Source organism: Camelus dromedarius, chromosome 4 (genome assembly GCF_036321535.1).
Source record: "Camelus dromedarius isolate mCamDro1 chromosome 4, mCamDro1.pat, whole genome shotgun sequence".
Classification (NCBI taxonomy): domain Eukaryota; kingdom Metazoa; phylum Chordata; class Mammalia; order Artiodactyla; family Camelidae; genus Camelus; species Camelus dromedarius.
The window spans coordinates 49370091-49388331 of NC_087439.1; the positions used below are offsets into that span (position 1 = coordinate 49370091).

Sequence of the window (18241 nt, forward strand, 5' to 3'; positions counted from 1 at the left end):
ACAGAAAGCTTTGGGCCACCCAATTTCCAAATCAAAGTAAAAACCTAACGCTGAGGTGTTTCTTTGTTTTGTCTTTGTAATAAATAGCAACTAATATTCTTGTTAGGAGAAATATGTTTAAACCACATCAGCTACACAAATAGGATTTTTGTACCCTCACAGATGATCCCTTAGAATATATTACAAATGTTACTGATTCAAAAAATCTGGAGGGAAGGCCAGTCTACATTAGTAAAAAGTTCCAGTTTAGTTCCTTGTATAGTACAGGCCAGAATTTTCTAGATAAATAAAATAAATAGTTTTGCAAAGAAATTATGTACTATATATACACATGTTGACATGGAGGTCTTACAAATTTATGGTTTCATCATATCAGTTTTAATAAATTCAAATTATCTGTATCTTACACACTCTATGCCAAGACTCAAAAAATATTTTAACTATTTCTTCAAACAGATACCTTAGACGCTAGTTTACAGAATTAATTACAATCTCTTTCTCTCTTTTTATATATAGAATGAAAGGCCAAAACTGCACAGTTAGGGACATCCAAGTTAATGAGGTTTTACTGTATGAAAATTTCACATGATCACAAAAAGCAGTGAGGAATGTTCACGTCACAAAAATGCTATTTTTATCTTAAAAGGAACTTAAAATGGCACCACTGTACCACTTGGAATCTTACAAAAATCCAAAGTGGAAAAGCAGTAGGTCATTTGAGTTTTGTTATTTGAATGCCTCAGTGCTCAAAGGAAAAGCAGAAAGTGAAATCAAACTCTACAGACATGTACATGTCATTTCTGCTACAAGGGCAAACAAGTCCTTCAGCGAAAAACTTCAGGAGTCACTAACCATTTGCATTTCTACCTTCACAGAATTTATCCAGGGCAGAGTTTTAAGAGCCATGATTTTCCACAACTCTCTGGCCATAGAGCAATACTTACTTGCCAAGAACTTTACAATTGATTATAATTTAGTAAGCTTTCCAATAAAGTCACACAAAATGAAAAAACATAAAGCTCAGAATCCAAGACTCTGTTCATCAATAAACGTATTTAAGTGAACACAGGCCCACATAATTTTTCATATTCTGTCTGACAGACTGCCTCAGTACTGAACTTAAACAGGGGAGGTATCAAAGTTCATGATTTATCATATTACCAAAGCTTTGTGATACAACTATTTTCAGAAACAGACACATCCCTAGTCAAATCCAATTTAATTAAAAAATTCTGGGGTCTTAAAGAAGTAGTTAATACAAAGAGAAGAACTATAGTACTTAATTTCGTAACACTACAGAGGTGAATTTTAAGAAATACCATGTGCTGTCACAATCAGAAAACAGCATTATACACATATACAAGTACACCAAAACTTGCTCATCAATACTGTATTGTATTTCAGAGACTATATAGAAGACTAAAAACTAGTGAAATGATGAGTGGGGTTTGAAAACAAACAAAAAGCCTATTAATGACTACTTTTCTCTCCCCAGGTTAATTTGCAGAAGAGAAATTTTAATAGCAGTAACATTACAAAAAACCTGTATGTGCACATGTGTCATGATGCCTATAATGCAGACATCAGCTAGTAAAAACAATGTAGATATTCAATGTTTGGAAGCCAACGCCATTTTGTGAGACGTCATCCCAACAAGATTTAACTGAACCAGGTGTGCAAGATCAACAGAGAATTGTATTATCAGTTTAATAACTAAACCACAGAGCTTTATAATAAGATTAGTAAATGTATTCCAAAAGTACACTTTATTTCTATGGGAGAGTATCATTTGCCTATTCTAAAAACAGTTTTTCTATGAAGCTGTGGTTTAAAATAGCTTGGTGGTTTAAAATGCATTACAGTAGATGTCAATATTTAGGCATAAAATGCTGAAAGAGAAACCAGCCTTTGTGTTCACACAAATTAAATACTTCTCCCTTATGTACCACCAGTTTAAGACTAAACCTGACACAAAGTTACCTGAATGACCTAATTTCATCTGTAAGAAAATTTTAAAAATCACCTTTGACATTTGTTATGCCCAGAAAACAAAATATCACAATGCAATGAAACAAAAATGACCCAAGGAATTTGTTCTTTTCCCCACTCCTGCCCCTACCCCACTCCCACCCCAATATTCTTGAAAGAGAAGCTTTTTCCACCAAATTTTAACAGCTGTTGTTTGGGCAAAGCTTCCAGATGTTTGGGCAAAGCTTCAATTCAGCTACACAACTCACTCATAACACTGAGCGTAACTGTGTAACAAATACTGCTATCTCACTCATACACCACACACATGCAAAAACAGGTAAAAAGATCACCTTACCTTTAGGTTTTTATTCTAGCTCTTGAAAGAATAATTTTCTAAGAAAATTAAAGAATAGTCTAGCAAAACAATTTCATATATCTCCAAAAGAAATACATAATTTCCACAGCAAAACACATGATTCTACTTAGATTATGCCTTCAAAAACCCCTCATATTGTAGTGAATCCATTTAGATTCTTTTTATTCCTTTTTGCAATAACTTAAAAAAAAATTTTTGCCTTGCTAACATATCAGTATCCACTCTATGTGTAGACTATAAAACTTACCCAAAGGAAATCTGTTAAATTAATGGACAATTTGTCTTTGAACTCAGATTTTAAACAAAACAAGTTTTTGCAAGATCACTCTGCCTTAAGGGAAATGGCTAACTTATATTTAAGGAATAGACATGAATTTCACTCCGAAAACTCAACTCAATGACTCAATGAATAAAATTCAAATAAATGAAAACCACCTATGAAAAAACAGTTCATATTAAACACACAGACTATTGTTTAATTATTTACCATTGGTGAACAAACCCATTAGGTGAGTATAAATGTTAAAACTAGTAGGTGAAGATGTTTTAGAAAAGGGAATCAAAAGGCCAAAAGATCTCTATGCCTAAAACAAATATGCAAAAACATACTACAGGTAAGTTTACATCTTCAGTAAGCTATATATAATTAAATATAAATAAAGGTATAAGCTTTTTGGACCTGATAAATACACAGAATTCAACAAAATTTACATTATCAAATAGTTCAGTTTCTTACAGCATCATAATAAATAATACTAAAAATAGAATTTTCCCTAGTTCAACATAACCTAATTGTAACAGTACATTGCTTAAAAGAAAGGAAGAGCAGAAATCAAATTATCAAGATAAATTACACTTTAAATAAATTTTACTTGCTATTTTTGATAGTACTGATTAGATGCCATGGGTTTTATAATTAGCAAGTTACTTCCACTCCCATAAGTGCTATATTCTACTAAAAGAATTAAATAAGATCCACTCAAATATAACTGAACAATGAAAACAATATTAGTATTTTTCAAACATGCTAACTACAAATCATTATACTGGAATACTAACTGCAGAAACCTCATATGCTGATTAAGAATGCTATGTATCAGTTATTTTGGAAAGCACATTAAAAAAAACACCTGATAAACCCACTTTAACATGGCTTAGCAGAGACTCAAATATTACTATATTATTCATTTCACAATAAAAGAAACCGAGGAACCAAAAAGCAGTTCATCACTTTGGCATACCATATCTAGTATGTTCTTAAATAAAATGACAATCCTAATTTCTTGCTTTCTCTAACGCTCTATTACCAAAGCATCTGGACACACAGTTCTAGAAAAAATTCTAGGAATTCAAATGAGCAATTAATGGGAGGAATTTCTTCTAGGTCTCATTCTTTGACGAAAACTTTCCAAGATTTCATATGTTGTTCTAAAGAGTGATTCGAAAATTTCAAAAGCCTTGTGCTTCATCCTAAATGCAAAATCTTCCAGTAGCACAATCAAGACAAAATTTAATTTCAAAGTCTTGCATCATAAATTGAAAAACAAGGTTTCTTCTATTAATCCTACATTTAAATGGTTATGGAATATTTGTTGAAAAAAATTCAGATGGAAGAAAGTTACCTTTTAGTTCCAATCAAAGAGCTATTTCAGTATTTTTTAAAATTTAAAAAATTAAAGCAAGAGAGTTTTTCTTTCAGACCTCAAGTTTCCACATTAAAAATGCAGAAATCAGCAAATATAAGCCCTTAATAACACTGGCTGTCAGCAGAGAGACTGAGATGATATGCTCTTACTTCATAGTTCAATCTAATCATCAGGGTAAGCCACCAGCATTCAAATAAATGCAGCTTCATCTGTTCATCAGAAATGCTTCCAGTTGTTTACTAGTGGAATCCAGCTTGGAAATGACAACTGTGTATCACAGTCTTGAGGCAGGAGTCTTGGAAAAAATTTTCAGTCTTCTGGAAAACCAAAAAAGTAAAAGGTGCTCATAATAGCCATTTTGATAAATCCAAAGAGATGAAGAAGTTACTATTCTAGAGACTACCTTAACCAAATGGAATTGGTGCTTCAGTTTCTAGCACTGTGGAGTTATCAGACCCTGCTTCAAGCTTGTCTTCACCTATTAACATTACCTTATTAGGGTTGAGTTTGAGCCAGTTAGACTTCATTCCAGAGATTTCTGACAGAAAATGAGACATCTGGGATATTGCTCCTCCTAGATTAGATGAGAAGGAAAGGTACAGAGCTGGGTGTTGTTTGCTAACTACGCATCTTGACCTTAGTAGAAGATAGAAAGCATGGGGCTCATTATCAAGATTTCTATTTTGTTGGTTGTTTTCTCTTTTTTTTTTTTTTTTGTCCCAACTACTGGTTTTCAAATATTCACTTTAGCTTTCATAAGCAAGGTTACTCATGGAAAGGACTTCAATTTTTCCTCTAGGCATCTTCAGTATGAAATTCTTTAATTTTCAGTTCCAAGAGGCTGCAATGGCAAGGCAGATGATTTGCATGTGACAGCATGCAGCTCAGAGCATGACTTAAGCAAAGAAAAAATCTGATATTCTGTTTGGAGTGGACGTTTCAGACTTGGAGAAGACGAATGCATTGATTCAGTGTTGGAAGTACACAGGCCTCTTGTAATGGCTATTTGTATTCAAATTCATTTTGATATTTGTTAGTAAGCCAAAAGCCAAGCCCAAGTCAATGCATGATATTTTAAGTTCATTTTCAAAGTTTAAACAAACAAACAAAGACACTCAAATTTTCATACTAACCTTCCAATATGTGAAAATTCACTACCTCATATATTATTCTCAGTAAAAGCAATCTTTCCACTATTCAGTGATTTTGTAAAGAAATCAAATACATGTAATTGATAATTTCTAGAAGTTAAAAGGATGAATACTGACTGTTAAACTATGTGAACAAAACTTCCTATATGGATTTTTTTTTCTATACCAGGCGAAGCACCAAAATATCAGGGCCTGTGTCATAATTTTAGCAATCTTCATAATTCAGAGCTGCTTAACAAACAGCTCCTCATCCAATATTAATAGCAAGAAATAGTTGGCAATTAATAGTCAGATCTTCCACCTTATCTTTTTCATTTTTCATGAAACTTCCTCAAGAATTCCTAAAACAGAATTGAAAGACAAGTTCTAAAACCCAATGAATCCTAATAAAAATCTGTTTCTCTAAAATAAGGTTGTTTTACAACAAAGACATTCATCAGCAGCGTTAATCTCCTGGACCTCGATAGATTGTTTCAAAGTCCTATCAACACAGTCATCTGAAGAACATAAGGATGACTTTCCAATTCCAAAGTTTCCTGCTTTTGAGTAACTCCTATTCATTCAAATCATAAGCACAAATCTATTTTTATCAATGTTAATTATAAATCTTATAAGAAATTTACCCGTAGGAGTAGTAGTTTCATGATGCTAATAATCTGCTTCATTTAAATAAATTGAAAAATTCCATGAAAACATTACTAGTTAAATCTCCCAAGAGCTATTATAAGAGATAATGCCATAAACAGTATTTACCTAGTTGTTTCTAGATGTTGATTAACACAGCTTTAAAACTGAAACACATCATACAAATCACACAGGAGGCCATAGTATCAGAGCAATAGCTGATATATACATGCTGCAAAATCTGATCCATTGCAAGAAGCCTAAAAGCATTGTGCTGTTACTGTTAAACAGCAAACATTATTAAGAGATAAAACTTTTTAATTAACATGTTCATACCTTCACTGATCTGGTTCTCTGATGAAATCACACTTTCTGAGGGCAAGGAACCAACTGAACTTGAACCTTCCACTGCCTGCCTCTTCTCAAAACTAAACTCTGGAAGTCTTGGAGCCTGGGGCCTGGTCTTTCTTGCAGGATTCAAGAAAAAACAGTAGGCACAACGAAAAGCTGCAGAGAATTAAAAAATAAATAAATAAAACCATGAACCAAATAAATTTTAAGGACTAATCAGGTAACACTCAAGATTACTTTTACAAATAGTCAAAGAACCCTTCAAAAGTTATTTATCCCTTGTGAAATTCCATGTGGTTTTAATAATATTATGGCAGGTGTTCTAACAAAGTTTATTTTAAAGCGTACTTTCTAATTATTATTAGAATTATAATATCAACTTTAAAGCAGAAAAGATAGTAAGTTACATAGCAGGTTAACTAATAGTAAAGCAATATTAATAATTACCTAAATGCATTACAGAAATTACATTTCTAGTCACCAGGATCATTAGGTATCTTCAAATCCAAAACCTTGTTCATTTGCCCCCCAAAATGTAGTATGTCATATTTGAGAAGCATAATTAATTTAGTACAATATTTTTAAATAGTAGCTGCACATGAAAATACTCTGAGAATCTTTAAAAAAGATATACCTGATACCTGGACCCCACCCTAGATCAATTAAAGCAGATTATCTGTAGGTGGGACCTTGGCATCATAATTTTAAAAGCTCTCCAAATGATTCTGAGGCACAGTGAAGTTTGAGGACAACTGGCCGAGAGACTGTACATTGTATGAAGATAAAAGCAGAGTTGTCTTTCCTGCTTTGCTGTGTGTTCTACAATATACCTGAACAACATGACAGAGACAGTACCTAAAATATAATGACATTACATGGGAATTGGTATAGAATGAAATATTTGAGTAAAATATTTCAATCTAACTGCCCAATAATTCTTACCAATGTATTCAAATTCTTCTTTCAAAGCCATGCCATTGTGAGAAAAACATTGCTGACATATAAGGGCATACCTACACCAAAAGGAAAAGTGAACAGACCAATTACAAATCAGACAAAAAGCCCATGAGAGAGGCTACTTCAGCCATCACAGTGAATTTATATTTTAACATAGCTAAATGTGTCACAACAGATTAGATGTTACTTAGTAAACAATAAACAGTACACTTTAAGCATGACAACAGCCAAAATATCAACTACTTTAAAACATAATTTATACATCTACTTAAAAATAAACTAAGCAACAGTCAAAAGAAAATAGTCTTACTAAGTAAGCAGAACTATATTTGATAACAGAACACTTCAGTTTCAATGTTTCCTAACATATATTCCTGGAGATGACAGACCCCAAGTCTGTGGTCAGATAAGACTGGAAAAGATGAAACCTCTCAAAGATTCACAATGATTATTATTAAAACCTCTGAGAAGACTTGCAGTAAAGAAATGAATTTAATTTTGTTTAGCTGAGTACAAAGGCTAATTCCTATACATCGTGATTACTGTATCTATCCCAGTTACACTTAAACATCTTCCTCATTTTCTATTTATATACCCTCTGTGTTCTCTGTGTATGTACATAACAAATACTTGGCCCTGTCAAACAATATTCTACCTGTTTTGAATAGCATACAATTTATTTCATTAACATTAAATTCTAGTCCCTTTATTAAAACAACAATATTAACTGATAACACTGTCAAATATTTACTCTAGTATCCTAAGAATTATTTAAAATCTATACTGTAACAATTACTCTCCTCATATCATACCTATCTTCCTAGAGTTACTATAAGGATTAAATAAGATAATAAATGGAAAAGCACTTTAGAACTATAAGTGCCAAATATATGAAATTGTCCTCACTGTTAGTGAAATTATCACCATCATTAAGTCTAGTACTCATATCTATAAAACTCCAACTCTGCACTATTTATGTGCTCTTCAAGTTTAAAGGATTCAATGAAATGATTCAATTTTACCAAAAATAATCTTATAGTACAATTATAACAAGGCAGAGTTACAATATTTTTTCCATTATATATAATACATTTTAAAATATTTTATCTAAATACTTTATCCAAACTGCTACTGAAAAATAATTGAATAAACTCTTTTGCAGGGCTATAAAATACCCCACTACGTTCTAAAATCAGGAAACAAGAGCCACAAAATGGTAGAAAATCTAATACATGTGCACACACACCCTAACCAATAAGATTTTCTTTATTTTCATTTATCTACCACCCTAGTAAACATTACCTGTTTTGTGGACCATCACCAACTAAATATTCAACAATTCTATCCAGAGCACCTCGTTCTCGGGGCAGAATGGGTCTTGCTAAAGGTGGGCCAGGAGGATGAAGACCTAGTAAATAAATAAATAAGTATATATAAAATTTATATATATATTTAAAATTTAATTCAGTTGCCAAGAACTACCTATGCTTGTTAGAACTTTTAAATAACTTTTTAAAAATAAAAATAGCTATTAATCTGTTTTCAAATTTGCATTAAAAATACTGCATTATAAAAAATTTATTTACATATGTGTTATATTATAGAACCAGCAACAAAATCTATTAAGGAATAAAACTATGTTGAGTTCTGTACAAATTAATTTTTGTAAGTGCCCAGACTCTTAAAAGCTTATGTAATAATAAACTAGAGGACTTCCACTTTGGACCGTAATAGAGTAATCAGTGTTGGATTTAACCTTTCCACCCAAAACAACCAAAATACTGTGCAAAATATATGATGCAATGGTTTTAAAGACATTGGGTATCAGGCAATGTAGGATAAAGATCTCTGACAGACAAAAAGCAAATTAAGATGAGCCCTACAATTGCCCCAGCTCATTGCCTGGAGAGTGTTTCCAGGTAGCAGCTCAGGCAGGCTAAATCCAGGTGAACTGCATCAGTCTCCCTGAGTTGAGGAGATAAAGCTGGAACTCAAGGGAGGCCAAGGGAGGTTGAGTTCACTGGAAAGAGTACCAGGGAGGAGAGAATGCATAGAGCAAGAACATCAAAGATCTCCAAAGGAGTCATGTGAGAAAACTACCTGAGGACAGAGAAAGAAATTCCCTAAAATATTAAAGGTACCAGTGTTCACATGGGGCAAAAAAAGATCACATGTTCCCAGCAGCCAGAGTAGAAAACTTCGTAACTCATAGGTCATTGGGTAAGTATTCAGAGGAGCTTTGTATAGGAATGTAAAAATACCCAACATCCTATAAGGTAAAATTTACATGTCTGGCATCAGATCAAAAAATTATTAGATACGCAGATTAGCAAGAAAATACAAACCATAATGAGAAAAATCAATCAAAAAAGTAACCCAGAAATGACAGAGATGATAGCATTAATGGACAAACATATTAAAACTCTTATTATGATTATATTCTATATGCTTGAGAATCCAGAGGAAAGACTCAATATATTAAGCACAGACATAGAAAAAATTTAAAAGATTCAAACTGAACCCGTACAGATGAAAGCTACAATGTCTTAGATTAAAAAAATCCATAGATGTAATGAAAAGCAGTTTGGACATTACAGAAAAAAAAAATTAGTAAACTTGAAGACAGAGCAATAGAAACTATACAAAATGAAACACAAAAGACTGAAAAGATTTTTAAATGAACAATCATCAGTGAGCTGTGGAACAACTTCAAGTAGCCTAGTATACATATAACTGGAGTTCAGAAGAGGAGACAGAGGGAAAGAAAAATAATTTGAAGAAATAATGCACAAAAAATTTCCGTATTTGATGAAAACTGTAAACCCACAGGCCCAAGGATATCAACAAACACTAAGCACAAGAAACATAATTTTGCATGAAGGCAAGCATAATCAAATTGCTTAAAAACAGTGATAACAAGAAAGCCTTAAAAGCAGTCAGAAAAAGACACATTATGTACAGAGAAACAGAGGCAAGAATGACAGATTTCTCATCAGAAAATAGGCAAGACAGAAGACAGTGAAACACTATCTTTAAAGTTCTGAGAGGAAAACTATCAAATTAGAATTCTGCATTAGTGAAAATATCTTTTAAAAATGAAGACTTTCTGAATACAAAACTGAAAGAATTTATCACTAGCAGAATTGTGCTATAAGAAATGGTAAAGAAAGTCCTTCAGACAGGAGAAAAATGACACCAGACAGAAAGTTGGATCTACACAAAAGAAAGAGGAGTACCTGAAATGGTTACCAACTGGGTAAATATATAAAACTTATTTAAATCTCTTTAAAAAACAATTGATGGCTTACAGAAAAACTAATGCAGGCTTCCCTTGCTATCCAAAAGTTCCTATGAAAGCTTTCGTAAGCCAAATGGCATAAAGTGAAGAAGTAATTACCTTAGGACACATCTTGCTAATGGATGCACAAAATAAATTGAGATAAAGCACAGAGGCTCACAGACATAGTTCAAAGCTATGGTGGCTTGATGCTGAGATGCTGAGTGTAGTTCCCAGGGAAGGAGCTTGGCGGTGCCACTCTTGCTGCTTGGGATGTGCGCTGCCTCTATAATGGCTCGCTGCAAAACAAATGCTAAACGCTATTTTCGCTTATCACCTTTTTTTGTAAAAGCGAAAACCCTCTTCCAATTTCTTTCAGGTAGTGAAAACAGGTACTAACGTAGGTCTTTCACAAAAGCAAGGTGGTGTAAAGTGAACTTTCAAAAAGCAAGGGATATCTGTAATTCCTTGAGGGGTTTACAACACATGAAAAAGTAAAATGTATGACAACAGCAGCACAAAGGCCAGGAGGAGAGAAATGTAAGTATACTGTAGTTTGATTCTTAAACTACATGTGAACTAGTATCATACCACTTGAGATGAACTCTGATAAATTAAAGATATATACTGCAAACCCCAAAGTATAGCTAAATAAGCAATGAAAAAAAAGATAAAATGGAATCATAAAAGATACTCAACCCACAAGAAGGCAGAAAACAAGGAGAAAGGTAACAGAACAGATGGGACAAATAGAAAAAAACCAGCACGATAAAGAGATTTAAACTCAAACATAAACAAATCAATCATTACATTAAATGTATGTGGCCTGAACATCCTCACTATCAGGCAGGTTGTCATAATGGGGAAAAAAAACACCTAACAGATGCTGCTTACAAAAAAACTCATTTTAAATATAAAGACAAAAATAGATTAAAAGTAAATGATAGGAACCTAATTACCTCCCTCTTCCCTAAAAAAAGAAAACCTTAAAAAAAAAGTAAAATAAATCTGTTCAAAAAAAAAGTAAATGATAGAAAAATATATATAAATACACTAACACTAAAATATAAATACACCACCACTAATCAAAAGAAATCTGGAGCAGCTGTATTAACTGCAATCAGAGTAGATTCTGGAGGAAATATAATCAGGGATAAGAAGGGTAATTTCATAATGACAAGGAGTCAATTCATCAAGAGGACATAACAATCCTAAACAAATATGAACATCATAACAGAGCTTCAAAACACATGAAGCAAAAACTAATAGAAATATGAAAAGAAATAGACAAATACGCAATTATACATGGAGATTTCAACAGCAGCCTTTCAGTAATTGACAGAACAAACAGAAAATCTTTAATAATATACAACACTATCTACTACCAACTTGACCTAATTGACATTTATAGCCATTCTATCCAACAGGAACAGAATAGATATTCTTTCCAAGTGAACATAAAACATATACTAAGACAAATGATAGTTTGAGACATAGAACGAGTCTAAATACATTTAAGAAGATTAATATAATACAAAGTATGTTTTCTGGCCACAACAGAATTAAATTAGAAATCAACAACAAAAAGACATGGAGAAAATATCTGAATATTTGGGGACTAAATAACATACATCTAAATAATCCACGTTTAAAGAAAAATCAAAAAAGAAATTACTAAGTATTTTTAACTGAGTGAAAATGAAAAAACAACATATCAAATTTACGACATGCAGCTAAAGCAACACTTAGACGAAAATTTATACCACTGAACACCTATAACACTAAACACCTACAAAAGAAGATGGGTCTAAAAATCCATTAATTCAGCTTCCACCTTAAGACAAAAGGTAAGAGCAAATAAAATCCAAGGAGAACAGAATAAAAGAAATAATAAAAATCAGAGAGGGAATTAATAAAAGAGAAAATGCAAAAATAGAGAAAAGCTGCTTCTTCGAGATCAATAAAACTGATAAATCTCTAGCCAGACTAATCAGGGGAAAAAAAGGAAAGATACAAAATAAAATATTAAGAATGAGAGAACTGTCATAAATCTAGATAGTAAAGATATTAAAAGAATAATTAGAGTATGTTATGAATAACTTTATGCCAATAAATTCTGTAAGTTAGATTAAACAGACAAATTCCCTGAAAGACTAACAAACTACCAAAACTCACAAGAGACCAGGCCCAGATACTTCAACCTGTAAATTCAATCTGAAACATTTGAGGAAGAAATAATATCAATTCTACCAAAACTTGTCCATAAAACTGAAGACAAGAAAATACTTTCTCATATTGAGGTGAGTATTACTCTGATACCAAAACCAGACAAAAATATTACAAGAAAAAAAACAAAAACAAAAACAAAACTATTGGCCAATATCCCTAAAGAAAACTGATATAAACATTCTTAGCAAAATTTTAGCAAACTGAACCCAACAACACATATACAAAATAAAACATCATGACCAAGTAAAATTTACCTCAGGAAAGCAAGGTGGTTTAACATCTAAAAATCAATGTTAAAAAATCAATCCATGTATTTCATTATACGAATAGAAGTCCAAACAAACAAACAAACAAAACCTAAAACCCTATAAGAGCATCTCAATAGATGCAGAAAAAGCATTTGACAAAATCCATCATCTATTACTGATAAAAACTTGCAGCAAACTAGGAATAAAAGGGTACTTCTTCAGTCTGAAAAAGGCTATTTAAAAACAAAAAACAAAAAACAAAAAACAAAAAACAAAAAACAAACCCTTACATCAGGCTGAATGGTGAAAAACTAACTGCTTCCCTCCTAAGATCAGCAATAAGGCAAGGATGTCTGTGCTCACCACTTCTATTTAACACTGCATTAAAGGTTCTAGCTAGTGTAATAAGGCAAGAAATAGAAATGAAAGGCATCCAGATTTAAAAGGAAGAAGTAGAATTGTCTTTATTCACAGACAATGTGATAGCTTGTGCAGAAAATACTATGGAATCCACAAAAAAGCTATCAGAACTAATAAATGAGTTAAGCAATATTACAGGATACAAGATCAATATACAAAAATCAACTCTATTTCTCTATATATTAGCAATGAATTGTAAATAGTTAATAATATCATTTACACTAGGATCAAAAATGAATTAGATGTACATTTAACCCAAAAAAGATGCACAATCTACAAACTGAACACTCAACTGAACACTCCAAAACAATCCTGAGAGAAACTAGAGGAGAAAACTAAATAAATGCATAGGTATATTGTGTTCAAATAATAAATTAAGCAATATCAGAGGAGATGAATGGAGAGCAGAGAGAGGAGGAAAAACCTAAGATTTAGTTAATGATTACATCATATCATATAAAAGCAGTAACAACAAAAATAGTTACACTTTCAAACTCTATGAATTGTAACTCCAGTCTCTGAAAACTGAAAGAGAACTGTTTGCAGGAAATACTCTGAACTGAGAGACTACAAAGAAGAAGGCACTTAGAAGAAAATGAGAGAATAAAATAAGTAAGATGGGATGTTTGCCTTTGTAAAGCAAGGCTAGGTAAGAGTAAGATAGGCAGCAATGGAGGTTTACATGGAGACCTTGTAGAAGACTTTGAAACAAAATGAGGTCTTGTTGGAACAAGCCCTGCAATACAAATGGTTTTCAAAATGACTGTGACAAAAACTTAAAAGCATCCAAAAACAGGTTTAGGGCAGCAATACGATATTAATATATTAAAGAGATTTTTCAGAAAGAGATTTGCTTTCACAAATCTAAAGGCTGCTACCATCTTAAAAAGGGCAAACGATGTAAAATTATACCTAGTAAGTGAGATTAAGGTTTTAGAATAAGTTCTTAGTATTACAAATCAAGTACATTTTTCAGATTTCATCAGTTATTGGCATACTTGTACCAAAACATTCAATCATTACCATCAAAAAATAAACTTGTACGCAGACACTGTCATCCTTCGTTATCAAATTTTCAACTTGAATAAACATGCCAAATTAGATTTTGAAAGCATCTAAGCCAACTTAACTTTTGCTGGAATATTTTACTTCTATACATTTAAAATGAAAATGTCCATAAAGGAATCTGGATACATGAAACAACAGATTTCATAAAAATATATTAAATCCTTTGCATACTAATACCTTTTAAAGTAACACATTTTCGTATTCATGCTGTTATAGATAACGGCAATTAATACAAACATCAAGAGCAATCATTGTAGAAATACTGGTCATTTTTACACAGTTGGCAAATTATCAAGTACCTGCTGCTTATTAATTTTCAAACATATGGGAGCCCTGTGGTAATACACATTAAATTGATTCTCTTCCACAAATATGGCATAATGAAAAAATGAATTATTAATCTTCCCTATAAGAAATCACTTAACTCATTCATATTTCTGGCAATGTACAACTTAGATACATTCTTTTACATAGAAACTAATTAAAAACTTCAGTAAAATATGTTATATTTACATGATCACAAAATGGTAGGCCATCATTCCTGCTATAATCCTATTATTACATGTACTATAATACAGTTTTTATTACTTTATATGTTGCTAAACTTAAATTTCTTTAAAACTAGTCACACAAATGTATATAATTCACGCATTCTCACAAAAATTCTTTCATTAAACAACTAAGAACTTTACAAACCACGGCTGTCTTAAATCAACCAGATAACTGAAAAATGAATAATTTTCAAAAAATTTAATTTACTCAGTTTCACAAAATATATGGCTTCCTTGAGTGATATCATTATATGTCAAGTTTCGAAGCATTTTTTCAATTAACTAATAACTAAAAGTTATGATTTGTATTTATTTCATTTGTAGCTAGCTTTCTTAATTTATTTATAAATTAATAGTTTTCTAGTTTTCTAAAATCTTACATGAAGAAAATGCAGGAAAAAATCTACTGTATTAATAACATTAGATTGCTTATTGACTTTATTACATAAGTGCCCTGAGTACCTGATACCAACTACTGACTGGCCTCAAAATCATTATAAAGTACATGTTAGCAATTAGTCATGAAATATCAGAGTAATCTAAATTAAAATTAAATATCCCAAAATAAGATAAATAATTTACTATCATATTCAAGAACATGACATGGAAATCTACATAAAATAATGTGATCTGCTGAAGTAGTGAGCTTCTATACCCCAATCACACTCCAAAAGAAAGTTGCAGGGTAATGTAAACTATTACACTACAAGAGTCTTCCCCTAGAGGTCTACCACATTGAAAAAAGAGAATCCAAAGAAATAAAATAGTTGTAAAGGCAGTATGTTACTTCAGTAGAACTTTATGTTAAAGTATCTGTCAGAAAATACTAAGGTTCTACGGCTTAAAAAAAAAAAGAAATCTACCAAGCGCATATTAACATTAGTAGTATTATACACTACAGTGCATGAATATTCTTCCTGAAATACGTTAAGTAACTGTCATATTAAAAAAATAAATGAAGGGTTTAGCAAAAAGCATGAATATATTCCAAAAGTGTTCTCTTCTATTCTCATTTTATATAAATCTGGAGCCATTCTAAAGCTGAATATAAAAAGATACGCTATACTGTTGACTACAGAATACTACAAAGTTTTATTGCCATTTAAACAAAGAAGCCGTAACAGTTAAATGAGCTCAAGAAATAGGTTTCAGTATCACAAGGTGCCAGCTGTAAAGAGTTATGGCTAATTGAATATGGAACTCCTGCTTAATCAGATAACTGCTCTGCTATTTCCAAATGAAATGCCATTTCCATACTGTCTGAAAATGGCCCGTTTTATTGGTAACCAGAGAAAACAATATAAACTGTAAATAACATTAAGTGCTCTGTTTACCCATTCCAGGCACTGAAGTAGCAGGAGATCCAAGACGTCTTGGTAACACATTTGACGATAGGGCTGGAGTAACAGTTCTTTCTGGGGGTCCACCAGGGGCTGAAGTGTCCTTTGGTGGTCCAGGAGATACTGGAACTTGTGGAGGAGGGCCCTGGCTAGAGCTTGCTGGTGCTGGAGAAAGGTTTCTTTGAGCTGCAGTTCGCTGACGAATCTCTGAGAGTAAGAATAAAAAGTACGGATTAGTTCAATACCCAATATACCACCATTAGCCAATGTGACAAATGACCTACATTTAATAGTTCTGTGGCACTAGAAAGCATCTGTAGGTCAAACTGCTTGGAATAAGCAATCTATAAAATGTAACACTGAAAATTGACTATAAACAGAGTACTCTATTTCTGAACCTACAATTCAACCGCATATATAAATTTACACAACAAGCCTTGATCTAAGTCTATCTGCTGATATTATTTTCAAAATGAATTCAAATAAAATAAAATCATCACCCAATTATGCATTGTATCCTTTTACAATAATCCTTCCCAAGTTATGATAAAAGAAAGAAAACTTATCAGAATTACTGAAAATTACATAACTGTTTTTTCAAGTTCAAAAAATGATAATGCTAAGAAATGAGTGAACAAGTATATTCTGGAATTATCAAATAATTTATTAAGTAATTAATCTAAGTAGTCATAGAAATGCTGAAAAAGTATTCTTTACTATTAGGTACTATTCCCATCTCCTTTATACTACTGCTATCTTTTTGGGTAATTTTTTTTCCCAATACATTTAACAAAGGAAAATTTCCACTCTGCATTCACAATGTACTATCATAAATAAATCTTATCTTTTAGTTGCAGAAATTACAAGATTTTCCTTAACAGGGGTTGGTAAACATGCCAAATTCAGGCTGCCACCTCTTTTTGTAGTTTTATTGGAACACAATAATGCCTTTGTTTACATATTGTCTATGGCTGCTTTAGAAGAGTTGAGTAGTTACAACAGAGACCATATGGCTCTCAAAGCCATTTACTATATTTACTATCTGGTTCTTTACAGGAAGATTCATGATCCCCTCCCTACTTGATAATGTATAATTCAATTCTATCATTCCCTCTTCCCACCAATACTTATTTGAATGTTGATGGTAAGATCTCAAATTTTAAAGAAGCACTTAACAGCTTTTTAATTCTATATTATCACCTTAAATTATTATAAATCCTGAAACTACAGGCTAAAACAAAAGAAGTTAAATTTTAACTTTAATTGGCATGATTGGTTTTAAAAAATGCATAGTTTCAGAAGCAAAATACTTTAGGGTTCTATTTGACAGTTAAAGATTTTTATGAAAAGTTCATTGCAATTAAAACCACAGCTTAATCTGTACTGCCCCTGGGGCCCCTAAATTAGGCAATCAGAGATTTTTACTACCTTAGGCAGGGTCAATGCCCCTACCCAGTCCTGAAGCAGCTACAGAAGATGGACCACTGTCCCTCTGCACCCCCATAAGATTATGGGAGTAAAATCTCTGAGGGAGGAATGAGACAGAAGGGAAGAGGGCAGGACACAGCCATTAAAGGAATGCCACAGCAATTAGTACCAAGATGGCAGGAAAGTCAACTCCCAACAGATCTGGAGGCCCAAGATGGTGGGAGATTCAACCTCCAGTGGACCTTGAGCTATAAACATTGTAATGTATGCATTATACACATTGTAATGTACTAGCATGGTGAATGGTACACCCACAAGTGCCATGACAGTTCCAAAGCTAACCATGAAGGGTCAAAGAGAGGGTGGTGGCCCAATTCCTGGGAATCCATGCCTCTTCCCCAAAGTAGCTGGAATAATCCTCTCACTTATTGGCATATAAAAACTAGCAACACCACACATCTCTTGCCTTCCAAGCCTGCACTCTGTCTATGGAGTGTGCATCTACCTTTACTTTAACCAAACAACCCTCCCTTCCCTGTATACATCTCTCTAAATAAATATACTTTTACTAAAAAAAAAAAAAAAAAAAAAAAAAGTACAGCTT

At 32.4% G+C, this 18241-nt stretch overlaps 1 protein-coding gene across 6 annotated transcripts in view; it reads right to left on the reverse strand.

The window, feature by feature from the left end:
• The window catches only part of LNPK (lunapark, ER junction formation factor), a 78899-nt gene that overhangs the window by 4676 nt on the left and 55982 nt on the right, over window positions 1–18241 (reverse strand). For 3 of the 6 annotated variants that reach the window (XM_064484923.1, XM_031451695.2, XM_031451694.2), the window contains 4 exons: window positions 16204–16416; window positions 8379–8484; window positions 7062–7132; window positions 6105–6275 (listed from right to left, as the gene is read on the reverse strand). In XM_064484923.1, coding sequence (XP_064340993.1) covers window positions 6105–6275; window positions 7062–7132; window positions 8379–8484; window positions 16204–16416 — 561 coding nt within the window. Of the gene's footprint in view, window positions 1–4142; window positions 4311–4484; window positions 4568–6104; window positions 6276–7061; window positions 7133–8378; window positions 8485–16203; window positions 16417–18241 lie in introns of all 6 variants that reach the window. The other 3 variants (XR_004136731.2, XR_004136730.2, XM_031451696.2) reach the window with 2 other exon arrangements.